Source organism: Apis cerana, linkage group LG2, assembly GCF_029169275.1.
Source record: "Apis cerana isolate GH-2021 linkage group LG2, AcerK_1.0, whole genome shotgun sequence".
In the NCBI taxonomy this organism is placed as follows: Eukaryota; Metazoa; Arthropoda; class Insecta; order Hymenoptera; family Apidae; genus Apis; species Apis cerana.
Genome location: NC_083853.1, coordinates 1173019 through 1199578, shown reverse-complemented (window position 1 = coordinate 1199578; position 26560 = coordinate 1173019). Strand labels below are relative to the sequence as shown.

At 17.6% G+C, this 26560-nt stretch overlaps 1 protein-coding gene and 1 non-coding gene across 3 annotated transcripts; both read left to right on the top strand.

The window, feature by feature from the left end:
• LOC107999583 (natterin-3-like) lies at window positions 1-26320 on the top strand. 2 transcript variants are annotated; one of them, XM_062072028.1, is made up of 4 exons: window positions 1-158; window positions 1577-1776; window positions 3336-3479; window positions 26279-26320. In XM_062072028.1, the coding sequence occupies exons 1-4, from the start codon at window positions 152-154 to the stop codon at window positions 26303-26305; spliced, it is 378 nt and encodes a 125-aa protein (XP_061928012.1). In that variant the 5' UTR covers window positions 1-151; the 3' UTR covers window positions 26306-26320. The 2 variants fall into 2 exon arrangements, with proteins under 2 accessions (XP_061928012.1, XP_016914998.1); XM_017059509.3 differs by lacking the exon at window positions 26279-26320 and adding an exon at window positions 6531-6662 and having other exon boundaries at window positions 2-158.
• Trnaa-ugc (transfer RNA alanine (anticodon UGC)) lies at window positions 19576-19647 on the top strand. The gene has a single exon. It is a non-coding gene; the product is annotated as a tRNA-Ala (tRNA).
• Window positions 26321-26560: the final 240 nt, after the last annotated feature.

Sequence of the window (26560 nt, the reverse complement as noted above, 5' to 3'; positions counted from 1 at the left end):
AGATTGATAACTTGAAAAAGAATAAAACATTTACGCCCATACATTTAATAAATGAGAAGCAACGTACCGTGTTGGAACTATATACTCGCACATTTAATATATGTGATTTAAGAAAAATTTGTTTTATAAAAGTAGTGCTATAAAAATAAAAATGCCTGGTGAGTAATTATCTATAATTATAATAATATTAATGTATTAATATTAATGTATTATATTAATATTGTACTTTGTATAATATATTAGTTTGTGTAATGTATTTAACTAAACAGTATTTTGTGTATCTGATGAGGAATAAAATAGTAAATAAAGTAATTATATATATAATTTGTTATATTGCATAGGAAATGATGAAAAATAAATAAAAATAATAAATAAAAATTATGATATAACAATAATAAAATAATAATAATAAAAGATAATATTAATAAAAATAATAAAATTATAAAAAATTAAATAAAATATTTTATGATAAATTAAAGAAATAAAAATGCTTATATTCAAAAATCGTATAAAATTATAGAACAGTAGAATTATTGATTATTTTCCTTAAATTTCATGTTTTCAAAAAAGAAAAATATTTGATATATTATGTACGCAATCTCTCTCTCTCTCTCTCTCTCTCTCTCTAGTGAATTTTTAATAATATAATGTACTTTTTTAAATTGATATTTTTATCATAATATCCAATATTTTTAAATATTTTTTTTTTTAAATTAATTTTTATGATATTATTTAAGAATTTGTTTTGTTTTATTACATCTTTTAATTTTTTGATTTTTATTATATTGTCTTTTCGTTTTTTTGTTTACTACTTATAAATTATTTCATCAAGTTTACATTGAGATGAAAACTATTTTATAAATTAAATTTTTTTATTAAACCGCTTTTTCATCTTCTTAGTATTTTGTACGTTGTAACTTTATTTTATTAAAAAAAATATTGCTTTACTTATATTATCGCCCACAATTTAAATTAAAATTAATTTCTTTTTAATAAACCAATATATTTGAGTATTGATTTTTATATTTTATTTACATTATAAATTTTGTAATAACTTCATAAAATTATACAATTAGAATTTACAAAATATAAGCACATCCTAACATAACCTAAAATAAAGAGATTATGTTAATCTTCACATATTATACATATAACATTCACATATTCATATATTATATAAATATTCAGATTAAACTGTAATCAGTAAACTGTAATTATATTTCTTTTTCTATATAATAAATATAAGCAGATACATTAATTGATATTTATTTTTCATATATAATTCGGTTTATTATAATATGTGTAATTATAATATGTGTAATATGTGTAATTAATTCTTTTATTATTATAATGATTTTAATTCTAATTAAATTAATTAATTTTTTCAATTAATTAATTACTATTAATTGCTATAAATTTTAAATTTATATAAATATTTATATGTTAACAAAAATTATACGTAAAATAATTTATTTAAATTTAATAATTCTATTCAGATTCTAGAATATAGAATGTGGAATTTCTATGTAGAAAACATTTCTACATTCGGTTTTACCAATATTGATTTCTATTGTAGGATATAAATGGGTTAGATATACGGGTGCTCGTTACTTCGTACCTGGAATGATCTCAGTTGGCAAGGACTTGGATGGTATGATACTTGTTGTTGGACGTGCTTACCATAATGGCGATATACTTCCTGCTAAGGTAAAACCAGAACATGGTGTCGCTTATGTCGCTCATGGCGGAAAAGAACATATGAAGCATGAATTTGAGGTAAAAATTATATATTATAAAACTGTATTACAATAGAACATTGAATATTACAATAGAACATTGAACTTGGAAAATAAATTAATTGGATAAAAATAAGTGGTTTTTCAAATAATTAACTAAGAAGAATCAAAATTGAGTATAAATAATTAGAAATTAACTAATTTTCACATATTCATGTTTATTGTATATTTATTAATATATAAAAAAAATGCATAATCATGAATAAATTAGTTTTAATTACCATCAAAACATATTATATACAGTATGTAAACAATATTAGACAATATAGACATGCAGTTTAAATACAATTAATTTTAAAAATATTCATATTGAGTATTCGGAAAATTATATATTAATAAAAAGGAGCAATTTGATATCAATTTTTATTTATGTTTAATATTATTATTTATTATTTTATTTTACAATAATAGTTTTACAATAATAGTTTAATTGTTATTTAAAAAGAAAACAAATAAATAGAATATAAAAAATTACATGTTAAAAATTAAATATAAAATATTTAGGGACATTTTTGCAATTTACTATATAAATATATATTTACATATGTGACTCATTTTATATTCAGATAATCGATGATTCAAATACATAATGGTCAAATAATCAACATTTTAAATAACTTAGTTATGTGAAAAATATTTAAAATACATTGAATGCCAAGAGATTTATATGTTCTGTTTATAATATTAGCATATTAGTATATATTATTGTATATTATATTAAAAAAGTTTTTATATTATTATTTGAATTATTATTATTATTATTTATATTTATTATTATTATTATTATTATTTAAATTATTATATAATTTATTATTATTATTTACTTAAATTATTACTATTTATATATTATTATTTATAATAATATATATAATATTTATTTATTTTATTATTTGATTTATTTATAATAATTAAATTATTATGCACTATAATGCATAATAAACATATTCTATAATTCTTAATAAGAATAATGGTTTTGAATAAATTAAATGTTTTTATTAATTTTGATTATCAATGATTATTAATAAAATATATATATATATATATCATTAATGATTTCCATAATAATTAACAAAATTTTAAAATATTTAATATAAATACAATTTAATTTTTTAATAATTTTTAATCAATATCAATATTCATGAAAAATATGTTACGTGTTTGAACTTCAAAATATTCTTCAAATTGAATGAATCAGAATTTGAATTTACAAAAATAAATAAATAAATAAATAAAAATTTCGATTTTATCATTTGATATAATAAAAATTATTATATCTATATCTATATAATAAAAATTATTATATCTATATTTATATCTATATAATTATATCTATAATGTTCAAAATTGATATTTCATATATTTGTCGAAGCTGACGTTTAGCGATATTTATAATATATATTTTACCATTTCCTATTTACTTATACAGAATTTTAAAAGAATTGAAAAATGATGAATGAGTTTTATTCTATTCCTCTAATTGAGATTTTTAAATGTTTAAATAATAAATATTTATATATTTGTAAAGTTTTTTATTTTTAGATATTGATGCCCGCCGATTTTCAGTGGATTCCATCAAGTAATGGTCATGTTCCGCCAGATGCAGTAGAAGCTGGAAGAACAGTAGAAGGAGAAATACTTTTTGTTGGTCGTGCTTATCAAAATGGTGTACCATGTGTAGGAAAGGTATGTAAATTTCAAATAAATTTTATGGAAAATCATTATAAACAAGGTATGTAATCTTTTATTACAGTATTAATAAAGAAATGTATATATATATAAATTTTGTATGGAAACAACAGAAAAGTAAAAAATAAATTTTTTTTATTATATTTCATTTAAATTTATATAAAAAAGATATTATTTTTTAATGATCTGTAATAGTTGTTCAAATGGATCTATTTTATTTTGATTGCATCATTCGATCCATTGATAGTTTTTCAATCACTGAAGGAAATTATCTTTGATATTTGAATTTATAAATTTCTATTTAGATTAATTCAGACCTCAATTATATAAATATTTGCAGTAATTTCAGAATGAAGTTATAATTAATAGTTGAATAAACATAAATTGAAATCGATATATCTTTAATCATTGATGATTTTCATTCATCAATGAAATCCTAATTTAAAGTTTCTACACAAAAATATTTAGATATATCATCGTATGATATATTAGACATATCATTGAATTCCGCTTTTTATATCACATATATAAATAAAAATATTTCATTATAAAATTTAGCATCTTATAGAAAATGAAATGAAATAAATTTGTTATTTTAATATAATTTATATCTTTATATTATTAAAATAAAATAATAATATAACATTGATAACAATTGACATTTAGTTTAATAATTTACATAAAAATTGATAATAAATTTTATAACAATTTTATTATATATTAAAATAAAACGAAAAAATTGTATGATTATTTCTAATAATAAAAATAATAAAAAATAATAATAATAAAAAATAATAAAAAGAGATCTCTTCCAAATTTAATGTTTATAAATAATTTTTTGATTTTCTTAAATATATTTTATTATTTTTTTAATAAATTATCAATTATAATATTTTTTCTTGAATTTTGTAAATTTATTATTATTATTAAAATGAAATTATTATTTAAAAATAAAAATACAAAGTTTAAATTAAAAATTCTTGTAAAATAATAATTTTTTTTAATTTATTTCAAATCTAAACCAAATTTTCTTCATCTAATATAATAAATATTATATAATAAATATTAATAATTAATATAAAATTTATATAATAAGAATTATATAATAAGAAATATAAAAAATAAAAATCGTATTACTTAAATTATTGAACAAAATTTTTAAAATCTATTAAAATAAATTTTAATTTGTAGTAATAAAAAATTTTATTGATCTAATTAAGATCTCATGAATTTATTATAAATATTAATTTTATCAGTTTAATATTATACAAGACAAGTTTTACTTGCTATTAGAATTCATGAATAGGAAAAAGGAATTTTAATTTTATATTTTGCATTAATTTATTGCATAATTATTAAATTATTTTTTGTATTTATTTTGTACCTGTTATCTTTCTTAATAAATATATATTTCAATTAAAATTTATTTTATTATATATTAAAATTATTTTAAATTTATTATCTTATGAAATATGTAAATTCAATTTAACAAATGATTATAATTATGTATTATTAAGTAATAAGAAGATATTCAATATTTAAGAAAAAAAATTATGTGTTTCTTATCATCATAATATCAAATAAAAAATATTTACAAATTATATAATAAATATATATATATAATCATATATAATATTAATATAATTGATATAATCAAGCAGAAAGTTATTATTTATTATCGAAAATATTATATTTATAAAATTATTGAAAAAAAGAAAAAAATATTTATTTTTGTAAAATCATATTTTCAAGAAAATTTAATTTAAACATTTGTTTAGTTTATATACAAATAAACATATTTTTTCAAATAAATATGTTCACTATGATTATGACTATGATTGATATAATCATTGATATTATTAATATATTATATAATATATTATTAAAAAGAAAAAGAAAAAAAAATTTAAAGAAAAAAGTTGTCACATTTCAATTTATTAATTAAATACTGTAATCATTAAAAACGTAAAACATCACTTTTAAAATACTCACAGTGATTTAGTCATGAGGAACTGAATTATAAAAATAATTATTATAAAAATATTCTTCTCTCTGATTTTAATGACTTTAAAAAACATTGTTAAATTCAACATTCTGAACAACTTTTTTCTATTAGCATCGATTAGTTTTAATTTTTGAGATTCGCAAAAAATTATCGATGACAATAAATGTTTTTTTTTTATAATTATGGCAATGTATCTCTTAATATTACAAAGTATTGATTGCCAATTTCGACAGCTGAATAATCTATTCAAATCTGCATTTATTTTTTTAATATCTTATAATATCTATTTAAATAAAAATTGATACGATCCTCCGAGTAAAAATTGTGTATGATGATGGATTAATATTATTATTATAAATATTATTAAATTCAACTTAATCTAATTTAATTTAATTAAATTTATTAATCTAATTTTAATACAAATCTTAACTTCTTCATTCATTTATTGCATATGCTGCACGCTACACGCATTGACGTAACGATGGTTCATGGCTATTATATTTAATGGCTATCAATTAAAATCAATGATCATATAGAAAAAATTAAAAATATTATGTATATCGAAGTATTAATAGTATCGAACTTTTTTTTTTGTTTATAACTCGAAAACCGAGCAACATATATAAAGAAAAATTGTTCAGAACTCTCGATAAGAAATCGAGAAGAAAAAGAATTATTTTATAAATAATTATTATGAAACTGACGAAAGATTTTTATATCCTTCTATATTTCACATTAAAAAATGAAGCTTCAAATAAATTAAGATAGATATTAAATTTTGTGCATACTTTAAATAATATTTTTTTTGTAATTTTTTTGTAGCGAATTGATAAATTCTATTTCAAACGAATGTCAATGATTATTTCTACAATACAAAATAATGAATAATATCATGAATCATAAATATATCATTTTGAGATTATGATATATAAAATTTCTTATAATTTCATTTTCCGTTTTTAAGCATTTAAATAAAAGATTTCTTTTCTCTTTATTTGGATTTATTGAATTATGTCTCAGTTCTATTAAATATTTCTTTATAGATACATAGAAGTCATGGAGTAATATACGTACCTTATGAAGGCAGAGAAATCCCATTGAGAGATTACGAAGTGTTGGTATTACATTAATTTATAAATATTACGAAACAAATAAAAAATTACTACAATATATAATTATTTTTTCTTTATTTTTTGTCCGAACCTCTAAAATTTTATTATAAAATTGAATTATAAAATCAGAAATATATATATGTATAATTAATTGACATTTAAATTTATAATTTTGCAAAAAGAAAATATATTTTATTATATAAATGATGAGAATTTATTCTTCTGTCATTATTAGAAAATTCATTATTATATAAAATATAAAATCTGATTATTAAAACAATTATTATTTTTAATTTTTTAAAATATTTGTAATTTATATATATTTTTATCTAATTATTAATCTAATTTTTTAATCTATTTTTTATCTAATTATTAATCAAATTTAATTGATTGATTTTCAATTTTTTGTTTTTGTAAATATCAAAACTATGTAAATTGTTATTATTAAAAATTAATATTCATATTTAATTTTATATACATAAAACATATATTAATTTAATATATTATATATACAAATATAATATAAATATATTCATTATTATTATATTATATTATATTTTATAATCATTTATATAATACAATAAATATAATACAATATAATACAATAATTTATACAATATAATAATATATATTTTACTAAGTATATTAATCAATATAGTAATTGATATATTATAAAATCATAAAATATTGAATTTATTTTTAGATAAATTTGTTTTATATTTTTATATAAACAAAATTTAATATTTGATTATACCTGATTATTCGAACCTTAGATGAGCATCACTTAACTTATATAAATATAATCTTAATATAATATAATTAAAAGTGTATATTGTATCTATGATATGAAATATATTAAAAAATTAATTTATTATAAAATTATTATGTTCGCAAATTTATTTCTAAATTTAAAGAAAAGTTTTCGTGAATTTTTTTTATATAAACATAAAATTCTATTAATTGAATAAGAAATCATAATTTATGAAGAAATTAATTAAATGAATAACTCCTATTATATAAGGCTTGCTTATTTGAATTACATATATCTATATATCTACATGAATATGAACATTTTTAATTTACTTTTGGAAAATTTATGAAAATACACAAGTCTCAGCATTAAATAAGAATGACGATATCATATTATTTAAGTATATCGACTTTTAACGCATTGATCGTGTAAATCATATGTTTCATGCAGTAATATAATTTTTAATTTATCAGAAGTTTCAACGATAATATAACAAGCTATTAAATATTATTGCATTTTTTTTAAAATTTAAAATAAAATTTTAATATTAAAAAATAAAATAATATTAAAAAATTAATCACTCATATATGATTAAAATTGTTTCTTATTGAGATATAATATTGTATAATGAGATAATGTATTAAGATATACATATATATTGTATATATATTTTCATATTTTCATTGATTATCAATGTTAATAGGAAATATTATACATTATCATTTATTGAAAAATAAACTAATTCATCATTTGAAGATTTTTCGTCATCACATCAAAAAAATAACATGATGCAATTAAGTTAATTTGGATTCGGAAATATTGTACTATTCTAATATTAATTTATTTTTATTACAAGAAAAATTTTTTTATTTTTTTTATATATTATAAAGATATATTTTCTATTTTAATACTGATATAAATATAATGTTGATATGTAATAAAATGATAAGTCACTTTACTAAATAATATTTAATGATATAAGGATGATACAAGTATTCAAGTCTTTATTTATCAATTAGGTACTATCAACAACTATTAATTATTAATAATTAATCATAAAATAAAAATAAAAATAATTATTACAAACCATTTATTGATTATAATCGATTATCATTGATTATCATTGTTATATTATAAAATATTTATAATTTTATATATTTTTTATATTATATAATATAAAATAATATTATCTAGTATATGCAATCAAATGATGATTTTTTGAACTATCAATATTGTTGCAAATCAGTTCAATTCTAATGTCTTATATTTGTTTTTCTTTAAAATTATAAGTTATAAATATAATTGATGATACTTGTTAAAATATTAATAGTTGCAATAGTTATTTCATCTTTCAGCTATATAAAAATTAATATAATATAATATAATATATGTATATGCATATGATGACAAGCAAAATATAATTCATGATATTCGACAATTTAATTTTTTGCAAATTGAAAGATTGAAACAGAAAATTTCATTTCCAAAGTTAAATCAACATTAAAAATCTAAAGAATTAATATGCATGACTAATTATGATTATTTATATAAATCAATATTGTTGTTACAAGATTGTAAAATTATAAATATAAAATAATATAAATAAAATGATAAATGCATCAAAGAAAATCGTAACAATATTTATTTACATATTTTATAGATATAAATATTCATTTTTATATATAATATCAAAAAATAAATAATAAATATAAACCAAAATATAAAATAATATTTTATATGTATACATTTATAAAATTTGTAATTTTATATCTATACATTTTATTTCATAAATATAATTAAATTTGTGAATTTGATTATTTAAATGATGGCTGTCGATGATTGTGATTTATCGTGATCATATTCTAAAATGTGATGCAGATGAGTGATTTTCTTGCAATATCTTTGTAATCATATATTTTTTGTTTTGTTTTCTCAAAAAATGAAGATAGATATAACAGCGATATTACAAACAAAAATTACGCATATGTATTGGATCTAGATCAGTCAAATCTCTATAGCCATTAATTAACAATAAAAATCATTTACATCGAACTTAATATTGTTATGAGATACAGATTAGTTTAATCATGGAAATCGATTTTTATAATCAAGCTAAAACAATAAAATATGATCATTGGATCATTGTATAACAATAACAAAAGTTTGAATATTTATTGAATAAATGAATATTCATGAAATATTTTCTTAATATATAATCATTATTTTTGTAAATTTATTGTAAATAAATTATTCCTATAATAATATAAATTATTCATTCATTATTGTATTCATAAATAAATAGAGCTATATTATAATATCGATGAAGCAAAATTTTAGTTCGCCAAAAATTATAGTCATTTTTCATAAATTCTATAAATAATATTAAAAGACACTTGACTGAAATAAATATTTTATTTCTCTCAAATGAAAGAAAATCCTATGAAATCTTCTGATTAAAAATCTTCTATTTTTAAAAAAGAATTTTATTTATCTAAAGAAGAAAGAAAACTTAAGGTTCAAAAGTCAAAAGGAAGGCCAATACCAAATCGATGGAGTTTAGGACAAGAAAGCAAACTTTCAAATATTGCTTAGAGTTTTTTCGTGATTTCCTTCTGAAAGAAAAGATTACTGTCAAGAAGAAGACCATGCAAATATAGAATTATCCAATATGTCTTTTTCAGACAGAAGTTATTTGACACAGTGATGGATGAATCAGAGTTACTGTAAAAATTGAAATTGACGCTTGACATAGAATCTTTTATTGTAAAATATTTTTCACAGAACAAGACTAAAGTTGCTACGAACCTGCTTTTTTTAGAAAACAGTAATATTATTTGTATTGATATTGACAAAAATTACTAAACACTGTACATTAAAAACTATTTTTATATAATTCTTTTACATTGTAAAATAATCATATTATAAAAAAATGTTATAAAAAGAAAGACGAATAACTTTAATAAAATTAAGATTAATAAAAACTGTAATAAATAGTATTCTTTCTTCTATTTGTTCCTAATTAAATATAACTATTATAATATCTATTTAATTTAAGATAGAGATCATGATTGATTAGTGAACTTTTAGTTTTTGATTTTTAATAAATTAATAAATAAATAATTAAAAATAATATAATGATAATAATATTTAAAGTATTTTAATGTTTTCCTTATATGTTAGTAATTTTATAGTTGGAATTAGTTGACTATAAGTACAATCAATTAAACAAATGTTATTAGCAATTTATCTTATCCTAATTAAATAATACAATGTTAATCATATGTTGGATATTTTGATTAAAATTCTATATAAGATGGAATAACAGTTAACGATAATATATTAATTAAATATTATTAAAATGATTTTAATAAAGATAGTCAAAATAAAATAAAAAGTAAAATAAAAAAATCTAAAAAAAAGAATAAAAATAAATAAAATAAAAGAGAAAAAAAGAAGGTAAGAAAAGCTATAACTGAAATTCTGGAAAAAATTTTTTGTTTATTCTTTATTCACAAAATATATTAAAAATTTATTAAATATATCACGTTGTTTTATATAATTTTACAATATTTTTAGTTTAATATTTCAGAGATTTATTAATTAAGAAAATATTATATTTTAGAAATGATAAAATATACTTAAAAAATATATTAAAATTACTAATGCAAATTTTCTTGATTATGATAAAATATAATAATTAAATAGTGTTATCTAAATATATGCTATCAAAATATTGATAAATTCAAAAAATATCCTCTCATTTGTAGAGATCAATTATTTATAATATTGTTAGGTCAATTAAAATTTTTAAATAAAAAACATATATAGTTTTATGCATTAATATGTAACTATTATTTCTAATAATATATATACTATTTATATATTATTTATTCTAATAATATATATACTATTTATTACAATATATATATATTATAATATATATATTATTTATTTAATATTATAAAAAGTAAACAATAATACAAAAATACAAAAATAAACTTTTTAAATAAAATACTAAAAAAAAAAAAGAAATCTTACAAGAAATATTACAATGTTTGAAATTTCTATAAAATTATTTATATTTTGAAAAATATTATCATATTTATATAACCTTATATCTTACTTTTTTCAATTATCTTAGATTTTTTTATATAAATGTAAACCTACAACTATTTACTTGGAATTGTACATATTTTAATTTTTTCCATAAAAAAAATGAGGAATTTCTATAAAGCTATTTAATTCATATTTAAATTCTATAAATAATTGTTACTAGATATGAAGGAATTTTAATTACAATTGGAAAGTAAATATTTATGTTAAAATTAATTTATAAATTTGAATATGTTATATTTTAATTTATTATTAGTAAAATATCATGAAAAAAATTATTAATAATTGAGAAAAAGATTCTATTGAAGACCTATATATTATGAAGATGTGAAATAAACGTACTCATATAAATAATAATTACGCTTTAATTTTATTATAGAATTATATGATTTTAATATCAAACTAAGCGATTCCTATAAATAAGATTAAAGTATTTATAAAGTAATGTATGCTTAATAATTTTATGCAAAAACCGCAAGCATTGCAGAAAATTAAAAAATAAATTTTCTTTATTATATTTCATTTAAAATGAATAAATTATTTATAATAGTCATTCAAATAGATCTATTTCATTACAATGCAGCATTTAACAACATTTTTTTAATCATTGAAAAAATTTATTCTTATGGATGTTTGCATTTCTAAATTTCTATTCAGCAGGTTTCAATTATCTGAATATTTACAAATTTCAAAATTAACAAAATTATCGCTATGATTAAAAATTAAATAAATAATTTAACACATATCATGCATTAAAAAATGAAAATTTAATTTTTATTTTTTAGAATTTATCTTTTCCGATGAAAAAAGATTTAATTTAGATAGATCAGATAGCTTTTAATTATTGATATAACTTAAGAAAAAAAAAACATAAGCTACTTCGATAATATGTTAATGATTTAGATTATATTTAAAGTTAACATAAAGATACTAATTTGTTATATTATATTTGTTATATATTTAAAATAAATTCTATTTATATTTTATTTATATAAAATTATTGAAAATAATATTAATACCATTTATTGAAGAAATTGAATGTGATAATATCATTTATCAACACAATAACATTACAATACAACAAAGTAATGATAGTTAAAAAAAAAGTAGTGATAAGTTAAAAAAAAAAATATCAGAGTTTTGAGATAACCAGCGTGTTTTTCGAATTTCAATTTAATAAAAAATTTTTTTTTGAAAAATAACGACAAAGAAAATTTATACTAATTATAAACAATACAATATGATTAACGAATTATCGGATAATTAGGAAGTGATAAACTATTTTCTCAAAATCTAAAAATAAAGAAAAATTATTAATTCAAAAAATTTTATTGATAATATTCAATAAGCATTTATTATTTCACTAATAAATCATTTCTTTCAGCTCCATCCATTTATCATAAAATTATTATATAAAATTATTTTCTTAAAAAAATTTTTATTTTTTTAATTTTCTTATAAAGATTCTATAGAAACTACTATATATATATTGCAAATTTTATGAAAATATATATTGCAATAATAATAAATTCAAGTAATATTTTTCATTTATTTCGAAATATTATAAAAAATATGTGCCAAATTTTTAATTGTACCAAAATGTTTACTAAATATTTCAATGAAATGATAATAAATTGAACTGAATACAAATTAATTCTAGAGAACAAAACAAAACGCAGTCTATATTATTTGATCAACACTGTTTCCATCGAAGAGAAGAATTCATCGACATTAAATTTTATCACACTAACAATAGTTTTAATCAATAACAACAATGTTAAAAACTTTAACAATATTATTATTAATAGAAAAAAATAATAATAATTATTGATATTATCAGTTGTCTTCTTGCATAGCGCAAGAGGAAAAAATATAACTTAACAAATTAGTACATATTAGATATGAAGATATTTAATTTAAAATTTATTGAAAAAACTAATTGATACTTTAATTAATCTATTGAAACAAATGTATAATATCTAATAAATGAGTAGATTTAATAAAAACAATAAACATTTTTATATTGAATTGATATTTTCATTAAAATTTTACATAACTACATACTATTTAATAATACTTAATATAAAGATCTTAAATAATAATATTTTATTATTATATATCGATATACATATATATATATACTATCAATATTATATTATGAACTATCACTTATCGGTGACTATATATTATCTATTTCTTTATAAATTTGAAATTTGAGATTTTTTTTAAGATTTTTTTTATGATGTATATAAAATATATAAATTTTAGTAAAACTTTAAAGCATACACTAACCTATGTATCATTAAATGTATTATTAAGTGTAATTTATTAAGCAATATATTTAGACAATATATATATAAGTTATTAGAAAAGTGTTAAATTTAAAATTCATCTATAAAATAATATCTTCAAAGTTATTGAATTGATTGATACAATGATTAATATTTATAATTTTTGATAAATTATTTTTATTTCAATATTAATTCGTAATTTAATTCGAAATGAATAATTATTGTAATTATATCATTATACAATATTGTATTATTTTTTATTTATTGTTGTATATTTATATATTTCGCGAAATTCTTAAACTCGTTATAGATGAATATGAATTGTAATGGATAATTATATTAATTATTTAATATAGTATTTTTTCACCCGTTTTATATATCATGCTTGTTCAATTATGAAGTGATAGCTACAGTCATAAATATATCGTGTGTTGTTGAGAATGTATATGCATAAAAATTCAATGTAATAGTTTGAAAGTTTTTTTGCGAATAATTCAAAAACAAAATTGAAAAATCAAAAAAAAATGTTCAGAATTGTTAAAAAAAAAAATATGTTAAAAAAAAAAATATTTGAAAAATCATATTTGATGTTGCTATATATATCAAATTAGCTCTATTATATCGTGTTTGTGCCGATTTTATGTACAGCGTCTTTAATTGTAGTGAATAGTTTAATTTATGAATACTATAAAACAAATATTATCTTCGAGTTGTTCTTTAAAATAATTATTTTTGAACATATTGAAAACATTAAACACGCATTACATATTTATTAAAAAATATTTGATATAAAGTCATTTAGTATTACATGAAATATTTAACTACTTTAATTTGATTTTGCTATAAACATATAGATGTTTTTCTGATGTTTTAATGAAATGATTTTTTTGCATGAAATTTTATTCTTCAAAATTTCTTCTCTTTCGTTTATAAATTATAAAAATTTATATACAAGTATTTAAATCTCGATCAAATTATTAAATTTATATTATATTATTATATAATATATTATTTTGATAATATGAATATATGAATATTATTATTTTAATGTTATTTTTAATATAATTTATATTTAAAAAAATCTCAAATGTAAAAAGATATGCATTTGATTAATGCTTATCTATTTTACTTTTATTTTTTTATTATTTAATTTTATTTATTTAATATGTACGGAATGAAATCTTAATTTTTTATTATAATAATGACTTATATAATTTTAAGATTTGTATATAATTCAAGTAATAATTTAAAATATTTAAAGGAAAAATTTTTCATATTAGTTGATCATTCTAGACATTATATTAATAATTTTCACATTTTCTAATAAACTATTATTATTTCCATCAAATTAAAATTATTATTTCTATAAAATTGTTTTATTTATAGAACGAATATCTGTTATCTTTGATTTATGATCATCATTTTAATTAGCAATCAATCATTATGATAGAATACATGAAATTTTTATATTTCTTTATTTTATACTTTTATATTAGAATTAATCAAATTAAATTGCTATTTTTTTAATAAACAATAAAATATGATTACGTTTAAATACAATGATTATATTTAAACGAATTTGAATTCATTACATTTGAACTTAAAAAATAAATAAAAATTGAAAAAATAAAAATGAACAATTACCGAAACTGCTTATCTTATAACTATTATTATGGTATATATTATAGTATAGTATAGATTATAGTATAAATATAATTCTATACAATATAAGTATTGTATAAGTATTGTATATTATGATAATTAAAGAGATTTAACTGTATTTCATTCATTTAAAAGATTATGATTTTTACTTATTATTTAAGAAAATTAATTTCTGCGTTGAGATTTGTTGATATCAATTTATATTCTATTACAGACATTGAATAGATTCAAAATATATATTGAATGCAATAATGATCATAGTTGGTAAAGATAAGGATGATACAAAATAAAATGCTATGAGACGTTCTTCAATGGCAATATTCTTTTTACAAAGATCGGAACTTGGCATGATATATATTTCTTATGCAGGTAAAAAGCACATGAAGTTCGATTATTAGTTAATTAACTAAATAATATTAGTTAATTATAATATAGTATATAATATATTATTACTTCTATACTTTCAAGAATATCAAAAAATTCTGAAATGATCAAAAATAATCAAAATATCTCAAAAATAAAGCATTTTTGAAAAATTTTTCAGACAAAAATTTTACAGTTTTAAAGTTTTATTAAATAACCATATCTGTTTCAGTTTAAAGTCATATTTTGAAGAAAATATTTCATAAAATCCTTTTGTATCGATATGAATTCCTATAAATTGAAAAAAAAATCACAGCTGGTGGAAAAAATTAAATGAATTTTTATTCTATGAATTTTATATGAATACTCTATGAATTTTATATTATACAATAAATTTTATATTATATAAACTGATTTATCTTCTAACAAATTAGATAAAATTCTATTATATTTTATATTGAATTTTATCTATTTTCATAAATAGAACTGGATACATTCGAAATTTATATATTTTTTCAAATAACATTTGAGTTTATTAAAAAAATTAGATTAAAAAAATTAAGATAATCATTTGATAATCATTCTTAAATAATATTCTTTCAAATTATATTTACAAATATTAATGAAGTTTTTTTTTCAAGTAATGAAAGCAAGCAATCATAAATGTGTATCTGCAATGTTAATATTCTCATCTTATGCGGTTGCAGTTGGAGAAACAATAGAAAGAGAATTGCATTATGTTAGTCATGCTAAACAGAAAAATATACAATACATAAGGAAAGTGAATTTAATTTCCATTTTAATTTAGTCTACATTTTGATTCCTTTTATTAAAATAAAATAAAGCATATAATTACATAATATACAGTTAATGTTTAATTTTAAAAATTCATATTAGAGTATTTATGAAGTAAATATATATCAATATATATATATATATATATATATATATATATATATATATATATATATATTGATATATATATATGATGCAATTATTTAAATTATATACTTTATATAATTACAATATTTTCACTATGTATTGTTATTTCAAATTTTATAAATGACGATTATTATTCTATAATTATTATTATGTTATATTACTATGATTAAATGATAATTTTAAAATAAATAATTTAATTTCTTCAAATTCAAAAAATAATTTTATATTTCATTCATTCTCTTTTATATTTATTTTTGTTTATATAATTTGATTTTGTTTACTATATATATATGTTTATGTGTATTGGTATTATGTAAGATATATAATTTTATGTTTCTTTAATCTTTAAAAAAAAATTTCTTTTTTGTGAACTTTACTGGAGTTTTTTTTTTATTAAATATAATGGTTTTTTGCAATATGAAATATTGGTTTTTTACATAGACCTTATAGAATATTTTATGTATTTTTTCACGGTAAAGAACATAAACATATGAAATATGAAGTGTTAATAATTTAATAATTTATAAGTGTTATATATTAAATTAAAATGCTTGTATATTTTATTAAAATTTCTATAATTTTAACGATAGAAATTAATAATAATAATATATTAAAATTAATAAATAAATTAAAATTAATAAATAAATAATATAAAAAATTATATGATATATATAATTTTGTATATATATGATATATTATAGAAAAATATTATAAAATTAAAGAATTGACAATTATTTTTTTTCTTTAATTACATATCCTTTAAGATAGAATGAATGAATTCAAATGATGCATAATTATTTTTTAACACTTAATTTAAATGAAACTTTATAACTTTATAAGAATTCAAACAATTTTTATTTATTTCTCTATTATATAATGCATTCGCCAATTATTTATTATAAAATAGCAATTATAATCAATAGAATATGTTATCAACCATTATTCTGAACAACTTTTTTTTATACATATAAACTCTATTCAGCCTAGTTACAAAATATACATATCAATGTACATATACAAAGTATACATCATATGCAAATATAATATTATTCAGTTAGATTAGATTAGATTAGATTAGGTTAGATTAGATTAGATATTGTATTATATTGATTAAAACAGAATAGATCAGGTTTAGATGTTTCTTTTAACTCAATCGTTTTGCAGCAATTAACTAGCAATTAAATATGAATACGTAAAAAGATATAGATATTAAATATTGTAAAATTATCCTAATTCACATTTAACACAAATCAAGTCAAATTTTTAAAAAATACATAATATTTAATGTACATATATTTACGTATATATATATACCATAATAGAAATTATTATATTAGAAACACTTTTTATTTTATAATAATTTAAATTATATTTTATTTAAATTAACTTAATTTAAATTAATTTTAGATAATAAATAATAAGATAATTATTATTATATATTATTGTATATGAAAACAATTATTGTATATGAAACAATTAAAAATTAAAAATTGAAAGTTTTTGTAAATCGATGAAATTTTTTTCATCGAAAGAATTAAAACTAATTTATTATTTAAAGAAATTAAAAAGATTTTAGAAGAATAAATTCTTATATCAATTTTCCACTAACTATCATAGAGATTGAAATTTCTTATAAATACTCTTGATTAAAACGTTTTATCTAAAATTTTAAGAAACTTGAAGTTTCATTAATTTTTTTTTTTTGTATTGTTCGTCTTAGAATAAGTTAAACTATTTCTAAATCTTTATGAAGTTGGTATGAAGTTTCCTAACTTTATTTAAAAAGTATCTAAACTTTAAATATTGTATATTTTGGAAAATGAAAAAATACCAAACAATAAAAATAATAAGTAAATATTTTAACAAAAAGGATAAACGAAAATTATGGATAAAAAAGTATATAAATAAAGGCCTAGAATTATGATGAGGGTTACCATCTTATCCAAGTGAAACTTGGAATATTATGCCACTTGGAAATCTTAATAAAAATCTGAAGAGAAATGAAAAAAATATCATTATATTAATAAAATTTCATAATAATAAAATATAAAATATATAAATAACAAATTCTAAAACTTACTTATTATAAAAGAATTTAAATACAAAAAATATAATAAAAATAAAAATTTTTTTCTATTTTCTTTTTAAATAATAGAAATTAAAATAAATGTCACTTTTATTATAAATTAAAATAATTTAAAATATTTTTTTTATTATAAATTTTTAATATTAATTATATGCAATTAATAATTTTTTTTACAAAGTCAAAAATGTTTTCAGTGATAAAACTTGTATTAAAAGTGAAAATTCTACAAGTTCAAATTATAGAAATAGCAACGTTAGTTATAATTATGATTAATGAACTTAATGATTCTACAAAATCATGATTATTAATTTTGATTTCTGAATTGATTTTATAATTTTAAAATTTTATAATTTTATAAATATATATATATAGAATATATATATAGAATATATAGAATATATATTTCTATATATTTCTATTCTAATTATTATTCTATTATAATTATATATATATTTCTATCTAAATATTTTTCTGAAATTGTTATTCTAAATATGTATATATAAAATAATAAAGCAGAATTTTTCTTAATCTTAAAGTATCATTTTAATATTTTGTTATTAACTATTTTGATTTATATACATTTAACTATAATATCTTTATATTAATTATGAATAGTAAAAATTTCACAATAATATTTTTTATTTATATATGTTTGTGTATTTAAATTATTTTAAAGATATTATTTTTATATTTTTTATACAAAAATTTATTATTTTTTTAGTATAAAATGTAATACAATTTTAAATGATTAATAAACAATTATTATATGGGGATGTAGCTCAGTGGTAGAGCGTTCGCTTTGCATGTGAAAGGTCCCGGGTTCGATCCCCGGCATCTCCATTGTCGATTTTAATACGAGTATCATTGTAACATGAAAAAAAGCATTGAAGTAATTTTTCATAAAAAGTTATATCTTTTTATTAATTCAGAAAAAAATATTTAATCCTATATTTATTAAATTGTCAATTTTAATACAAATATTATTGTAACATGAGAAAAGACATTAAAGCAATTTTTCGTAAAAAAGTATTTTTTTATTAATTCAGAAAAAAATATTTAATCATATACCTATTAAATTAGAATTATATATTTATTTAGAAAAATAATATAATATTCAATTTTTATATTTATTTTTTCATTTATATATATATAAATTCATAATATTATATATGATAAAGAAATAAATACTTAGAGAAATTGTACAATTATTAATATTATAATTATTAATATTATTGCATATTGTTAAAAACATATGACAAATATAAAAACATATTTTATGAAGCATTAGTATGGATTAATTTTTGGTGTTGTAAACGATTGTATAAATAAAATGAAAAAAAGAAAATTTTTTATAATTGTATAATTAATATTACACACATATATGTATGATGAGTATTATAATCAATTCAGGAATGAAAATAACTGTTTGAATAATAATGTAATAATATAATAATATGATAATACCTATACATATTTTCATTCAATTTCTAAAAATAAAAATATATTACAAGTTCAATTTGACTGATATGTAAAAAAATTAAAATTAAAAAATATAGTATTTAATTTTATGAATCTTTTATGAATATTTTAAAGTGATATCAATTATATATTTTCAATTCTTGGATATTATTGTTTAAACAATATTTTGAATATCAATTTTTTGGTTTTCAATATATGTTCAAATGTTTTTATATTTTTCTATGATCATATGGATTGTGTTTTGCTTAGATAAATATTTAGATAAATATTTTATATTAAAATAAAAATAAAAATTAAAATAAAGATAAAAGAAATAGTAAACGAAATAATTTACAAAATAATAATAATTAAAACATTTTTAAGTTTAATAATAAGTTTAATATAATAATAAATTTTAAATTTAATAACAATAATAAAAGATATTAATTTAACTATATTCTAGTTTATTTGAACATATTAAAACGAAGTTTTTTTCTGAATATTGTATATTGTATTTAGTCAAAATTGTGCTATTATAGAAGTAATTATGTACCAGAATAAATTAAGTATTTTTCTAAATAGAAATTTTATAGATTATGTTGTATTATAACCATAATAAATTAAGTATATTACATTAAATATATAGATTTGATAAAACAAAGTTCATAATTTATTTTTATCCTATCTTTAGGATAAATGTTTTTACTTGCTGAATAAAAATAAATATGAATTATTAAAAATTTTTAATTTAATATTTTTATTCTTTAAATTATTTTTTTTTTGAAATTTTAAACAATTCAAAAATTAATTTGGCATCTAATATTTTTAATACTTTACTATTAAACACATTGGATACAGAAACAAACAAAAAATAATAAATAAATGAAATGTTCGTCATCTATGATTTGATTGTTTTATAATGTTTTGATTAACTATGAGAAAATTTTGTTTTATCATTTAAAATCTTTATATGACTTTCTTACTGACTATTTCTATATAACTTAATTAACTTTATTATATTAATAAATGATGTTATACTTATTAATAATTATATCTAATAAATTGTGTAAAAATATTGTTTCATAAAAACAAAAAAAAATATTTAAAATTTAATTATATATTATGTAATATAATAAACTTTTTAATTTTTTAAATTAAATGAATAAATAAATAATTTTCCAAAAACTGAGAAAAAATTGCTTATTATTTATCTTTTGATAATTTTAATATAGTGGGAAAAATAATTTTTCAGCAGTTCATTAACGTTATAAAAAAAAAAGTGTTTTCATCTTGTTACTACCCTATCTAACAGATGTCTAGTGCAGTCTCCCTCTTGTCATTCAAGCCCTAACTGTGGCACATTTTAGCATACTTATTCAAGATCGTCAGAAGTTTAGGTAAATTTTATTTTATATGCTAATTGATTTTTCAAAATTAATTATTATATTTGCAATATTTTTTAAAATAATATTTATTAATCAATCATTATTCGATATAAAAGGAATAATAAAATACATTTTAAATTATATATCGTTTATATTAATTATTTATTATATTTAATGATGATTTTAATTATATGTATAAAATTTATATATATAAATATACATATATATATTATATAAATATACATATATATTGAAGAGCTTTCCTCTTTTTATTGATATATGTATAATTTTACATATTAAAATGCTTTACAAATTAATTTCAAAAGATTTCTTTAAATATTTGGTTACTTCTGATTTGCATTTCAAATCAATATTACTCTTATTGAAAAAGTATGTATCAATTAACAGACACAATAATCATATTAAATGATAGAAAATTATAAAATTAAAGATTAGAAAATTATTACAATATAAAATAAATGAATTTAATTCTTATTTTCTATCCTAAATTTGGACAAATTTTTTCGAGATATAAATAATTAACAAATAATTAATTAAATAAATTTTTTTAAAATAATTTATTATTAGATATAATTATTAATTAAAAGAAAGTATTAAAGATAAATAAAAAAATTGTCTTTCTTTAAAAATTTGAATGTTATATATCATTAAATATATATATATATATATATATATATATATATATATATATATATAATATATATATATATGTATAATATTATTATACAATCAAGAAACACATAGTTAACTTTCTCAGGAAAATTTCAGACGAAAAAAAACAAAAGAAGATATGTCATAAAAAAAGGAGGAACTGTATATATAGGATGCATTTGCGGTTAAAAAACAACCAGTGGTCATTTTCTCAACGTACACCCGTTATGTGGTGGGCACGTGGCCATTGCGGCATTATATTCCCATGGCTGGCACGTGGCCGCGCGTCGGTACCCCCGAATCCCCCTTCACAAGCAAGAACCTCGCCACCTCTTATTATTGGGGAGCCAGTGCCCTCGAGGGTTGGTCGCGCTATTTAATATTTTGATCGGAGAGAAGCGTCTGCGTTTCGTTCGAGCGGCGAGCAGTAGGGGTTGTCCACGTGCTCACGATCGTTCCCTTTTGATTAATTTCGGCACGGATCGATTGGTACGAACGTGGATGATGCTCGACAAAGGAAAGCTTCGAGAAAAACTTCGTCGAGGGGGGGAATTAGAACGAGAAAGACAGAGAGAGAGAGAGAGAAAGAGAAAAAAATAGGAACAGCTGGCACCGAGACGAATACAATACAAGTTCGATACAAGGGCTAAATCACCCTTCGCCTATTCTAATCGACACACGGCGTGCACGCGTACGCGCGTCCTCTTTGCGATCATCCTCCTATATTATATAATCGCATACCATTTTCAATTCAGGGAAGGAATATCGTTAACGCTTCGTTTTCAATAAAATATACTTACGTATCGTGGTGTGAATTATTCGAATTATCGTTTCTATTATGTACAAAGGATGCAATTGTATAAGATATCCTATAAGAAAGTATTATCTCGCGTTTCACGTTTGATTTATTGTTAGAAATAATTGTTTACATCAATTATTAAATTTTATCATTTCTATCATTTTGTTATTTTTTAAAGACACGAAAAGAAAGAAATATATAAAAAAATTATTATTCATTGAAATAGTTAATATAAAGAATAATTTCTTATTTTTACGAAAAAAAATTATAAATATTATATAAAAGTCATGATTTCAAAAAATTAAAAATTTTATATTTTTGATTCTTGATTATCTAGATATAAAATTAAGTTATAATTATCCGAAATTAGAACAAAATATTTTCATTTACGAATCTTGTAACAATATTTTCAGAACTTTTTCGTGAATTTATTATAATTAAATATAATAAATAACAATATATAATTTTAAATTTGATTTACTATATCAATTTTTAAATCTCAACATAATAATCATTTTCATTTATAAAAACAAAGACAGATTAATTGTAAAGTTCTATATTCTTATATTTTTTTTATTTTAAAAATAATAACAGAATAACAGAACTTTTTTGATTACCTGATATTTTTAATGCTGATATATTTTTTAAAAAGAAAAAGAAAAGAAATTGTACATTTTTCAAGTACATTTTTAAAATTATTCAAATTATGTTTTTTTAATATATATAATTTAATATAAATTAATATAATTAAATTAAAATAAATTGTATAATGGAATTAATAAAAAAAAATTTATTTATTAAAGCAACTATGTACCAATTTTGCATATAAATATACTTAGATATATTCGATCATGAAAACCTTTATATATCTTTATAAAACTTCAGCTAATAAAATGTTATCAAATAATAACATTTTATGTGAAATGCTGTGAGTATATAAATTGTAATAAATTATAATTACAATTATAATTATAATTACAATTTATTATAATAAATTATAATAAATTATAAATTATAATTGTAATTTTTTTATTAGTGAAATATCATTTCGAGAAAATGAAATTAATCCTTAAAATATTAGTTTTATTTTCGTATTTTTTAAATATAATAATTTTATATTAATACAAAATAAAAAAAATTTTAAACTATAAAATAATAGATTTGCTCCATTTTATTATAAAAAATATTCCAGATGAAATCTATAAAGTATGAAAAAATGAATGAAAATTTGTTTGAAATTGATTTCACACTTTCAGAGATTTTCCATCGAAAAATAAATTGCTCTATGTATAATCTATTATATTCTATATATATTCTATATATACAGTTTCATTAAAATTCAGATTTTTTAAAATAAATAAATTTTCCTATAATAATAAATGAAATAATCAATTATAGATAGGTATTATTTAGTTTCTTTACTGGTTAAATTTATAATTATATTAAAAATCATTTTAATTGTGATATCATAGTGACTTATCAGAAATAATATAAAAATTATTAGAATTATTTCATATTGATTTTATTATATATATTTCTACATAGAAATTTTCAGATAAACATTGACTATTTTGGAATTTACGATTCTGCTAGAATATCAAATAAATCATAAGAGAAGCAGGAAAAGCAGAACTTGATTCAGAAATTTAAATCATAATTTGGAAGCAGTAAAAGAGAACAGCTGTCCTCTCGTCGATAGAGGAGATCTGCAGCTGCTGTCTCTAGTGTTGTTATTACTGGTGTAACTGCTGCAGTAACTTCAAACCACAGACGATGTAAAAAACCACATGAATCCCGTTAATAAAGAATTGCTTTATCAGCTGTATGTCAGTACACAGCATTATAAACACAGGCATTACTATAATATAAAATATCGACTTTCATTAACAAAGTATACGCATTTAATAAATAATATTTTAAATGTAAATATTTTTTTTCTTCATTTTATTATTTTAATTTTCAATTTATATAACAAATTCTAATTCAATGATGAATATGTAAAATGTTAAATATAAAATGCAATAAATAAGTAATAGTAAATATAAAATACAATAGGATATCAAATTTTGAAAAAAAAATAAACAAAATATGTAATACGTATAAATGTATACATATATGTATACATAAATACGTATAGGTTATTTAATGCTTTATTAAAAAATTGTAAACAATGTATAAAAATATTTGAAATTCGAATAGTTAGTAATACATATACGTATATATATAATATTATATATATTATTATTTATTTTATTCTATTTATTATTCTTATTATTATTGATTTTATATAAATTATTTATTGTAATTATTGAATTAATATTAATTTTTATTTAATATTAATTATTATTGACATTAATTTTATATAATATTAAATATAATTTTAAATATAATATTAAATAATAATATTTATCTATATTTCATCATTACATCGTATTATATATCACAATAATTGCATAATTTGTTATTCTCATTCTCTTCTTATATTCTCTTTCTCTTTTTATATTAATATATTTCAAAAAATGCAATTCAAAATAAATCCAAAAAGCATTTATTTATTTACTATCATAAATTAGATCTTATTGAAATTTAAAAAAAAAATTTGTGAGACAATTGAGAAGTAAAAAAAAAGAAAATAATCTATTATATATTACAATAAAATTAAAATTATATACAAATTTCATATTTCATTTAAAAATCATTAAAATGAACATTCGTTTATTCTTATATTATTCCTATTTTATTCTATCCTGTTCTATTTTAAAAAATTTATGCTTTATTTATTTCAAATTGATAAAAATTATTGGAAAATTATGAAACATTTGAATTGTATTTTTTAAAAAATATTTATATATTTATATTTATAATTTATAAGCACAAGATTGATCATAGAAATAAGATATAATTTAGATGCAACTTGTATATATATTCTGTTTATGATAATAAGATGATAATAAGATTTTTATGTATACCTCATTTATAATTTTGTAACAAAATTTGATTTCAATTTCAATCATTAATATATATATATACCATTTTCTATAATATGACACAAAACTGATAAATAATTCTCAAAATTTTAACAAGAAAAAATATTGCGTGTCGTGTTTATCTCGTATCTTTTCTATCTTACTAATGATGACGCAAATTCTGCCAACAGGTTCCTTTTCATAGGATTTTCCAGTGACTAAAAGCTACGTATAGGCAGCTTTTTTTCCTCTGTATTATAGGAATAGGGCGGTTCTTATGAGTATGTGTATACTATGTCCATGATCTTTTGCCCCTCTTTTTTTTTCCTTTCTTCTTCCTCCAATGTCTGCTCCCTTTCTTTGCTGCAGCTGCTCAGCATATAGGCCCCACGCCATCTGCCATTACAGACTACACATGCACAGGCGCCTCTAACAAGACCCCAAGATCCGTAATGGTTTTGCACAATACCGGG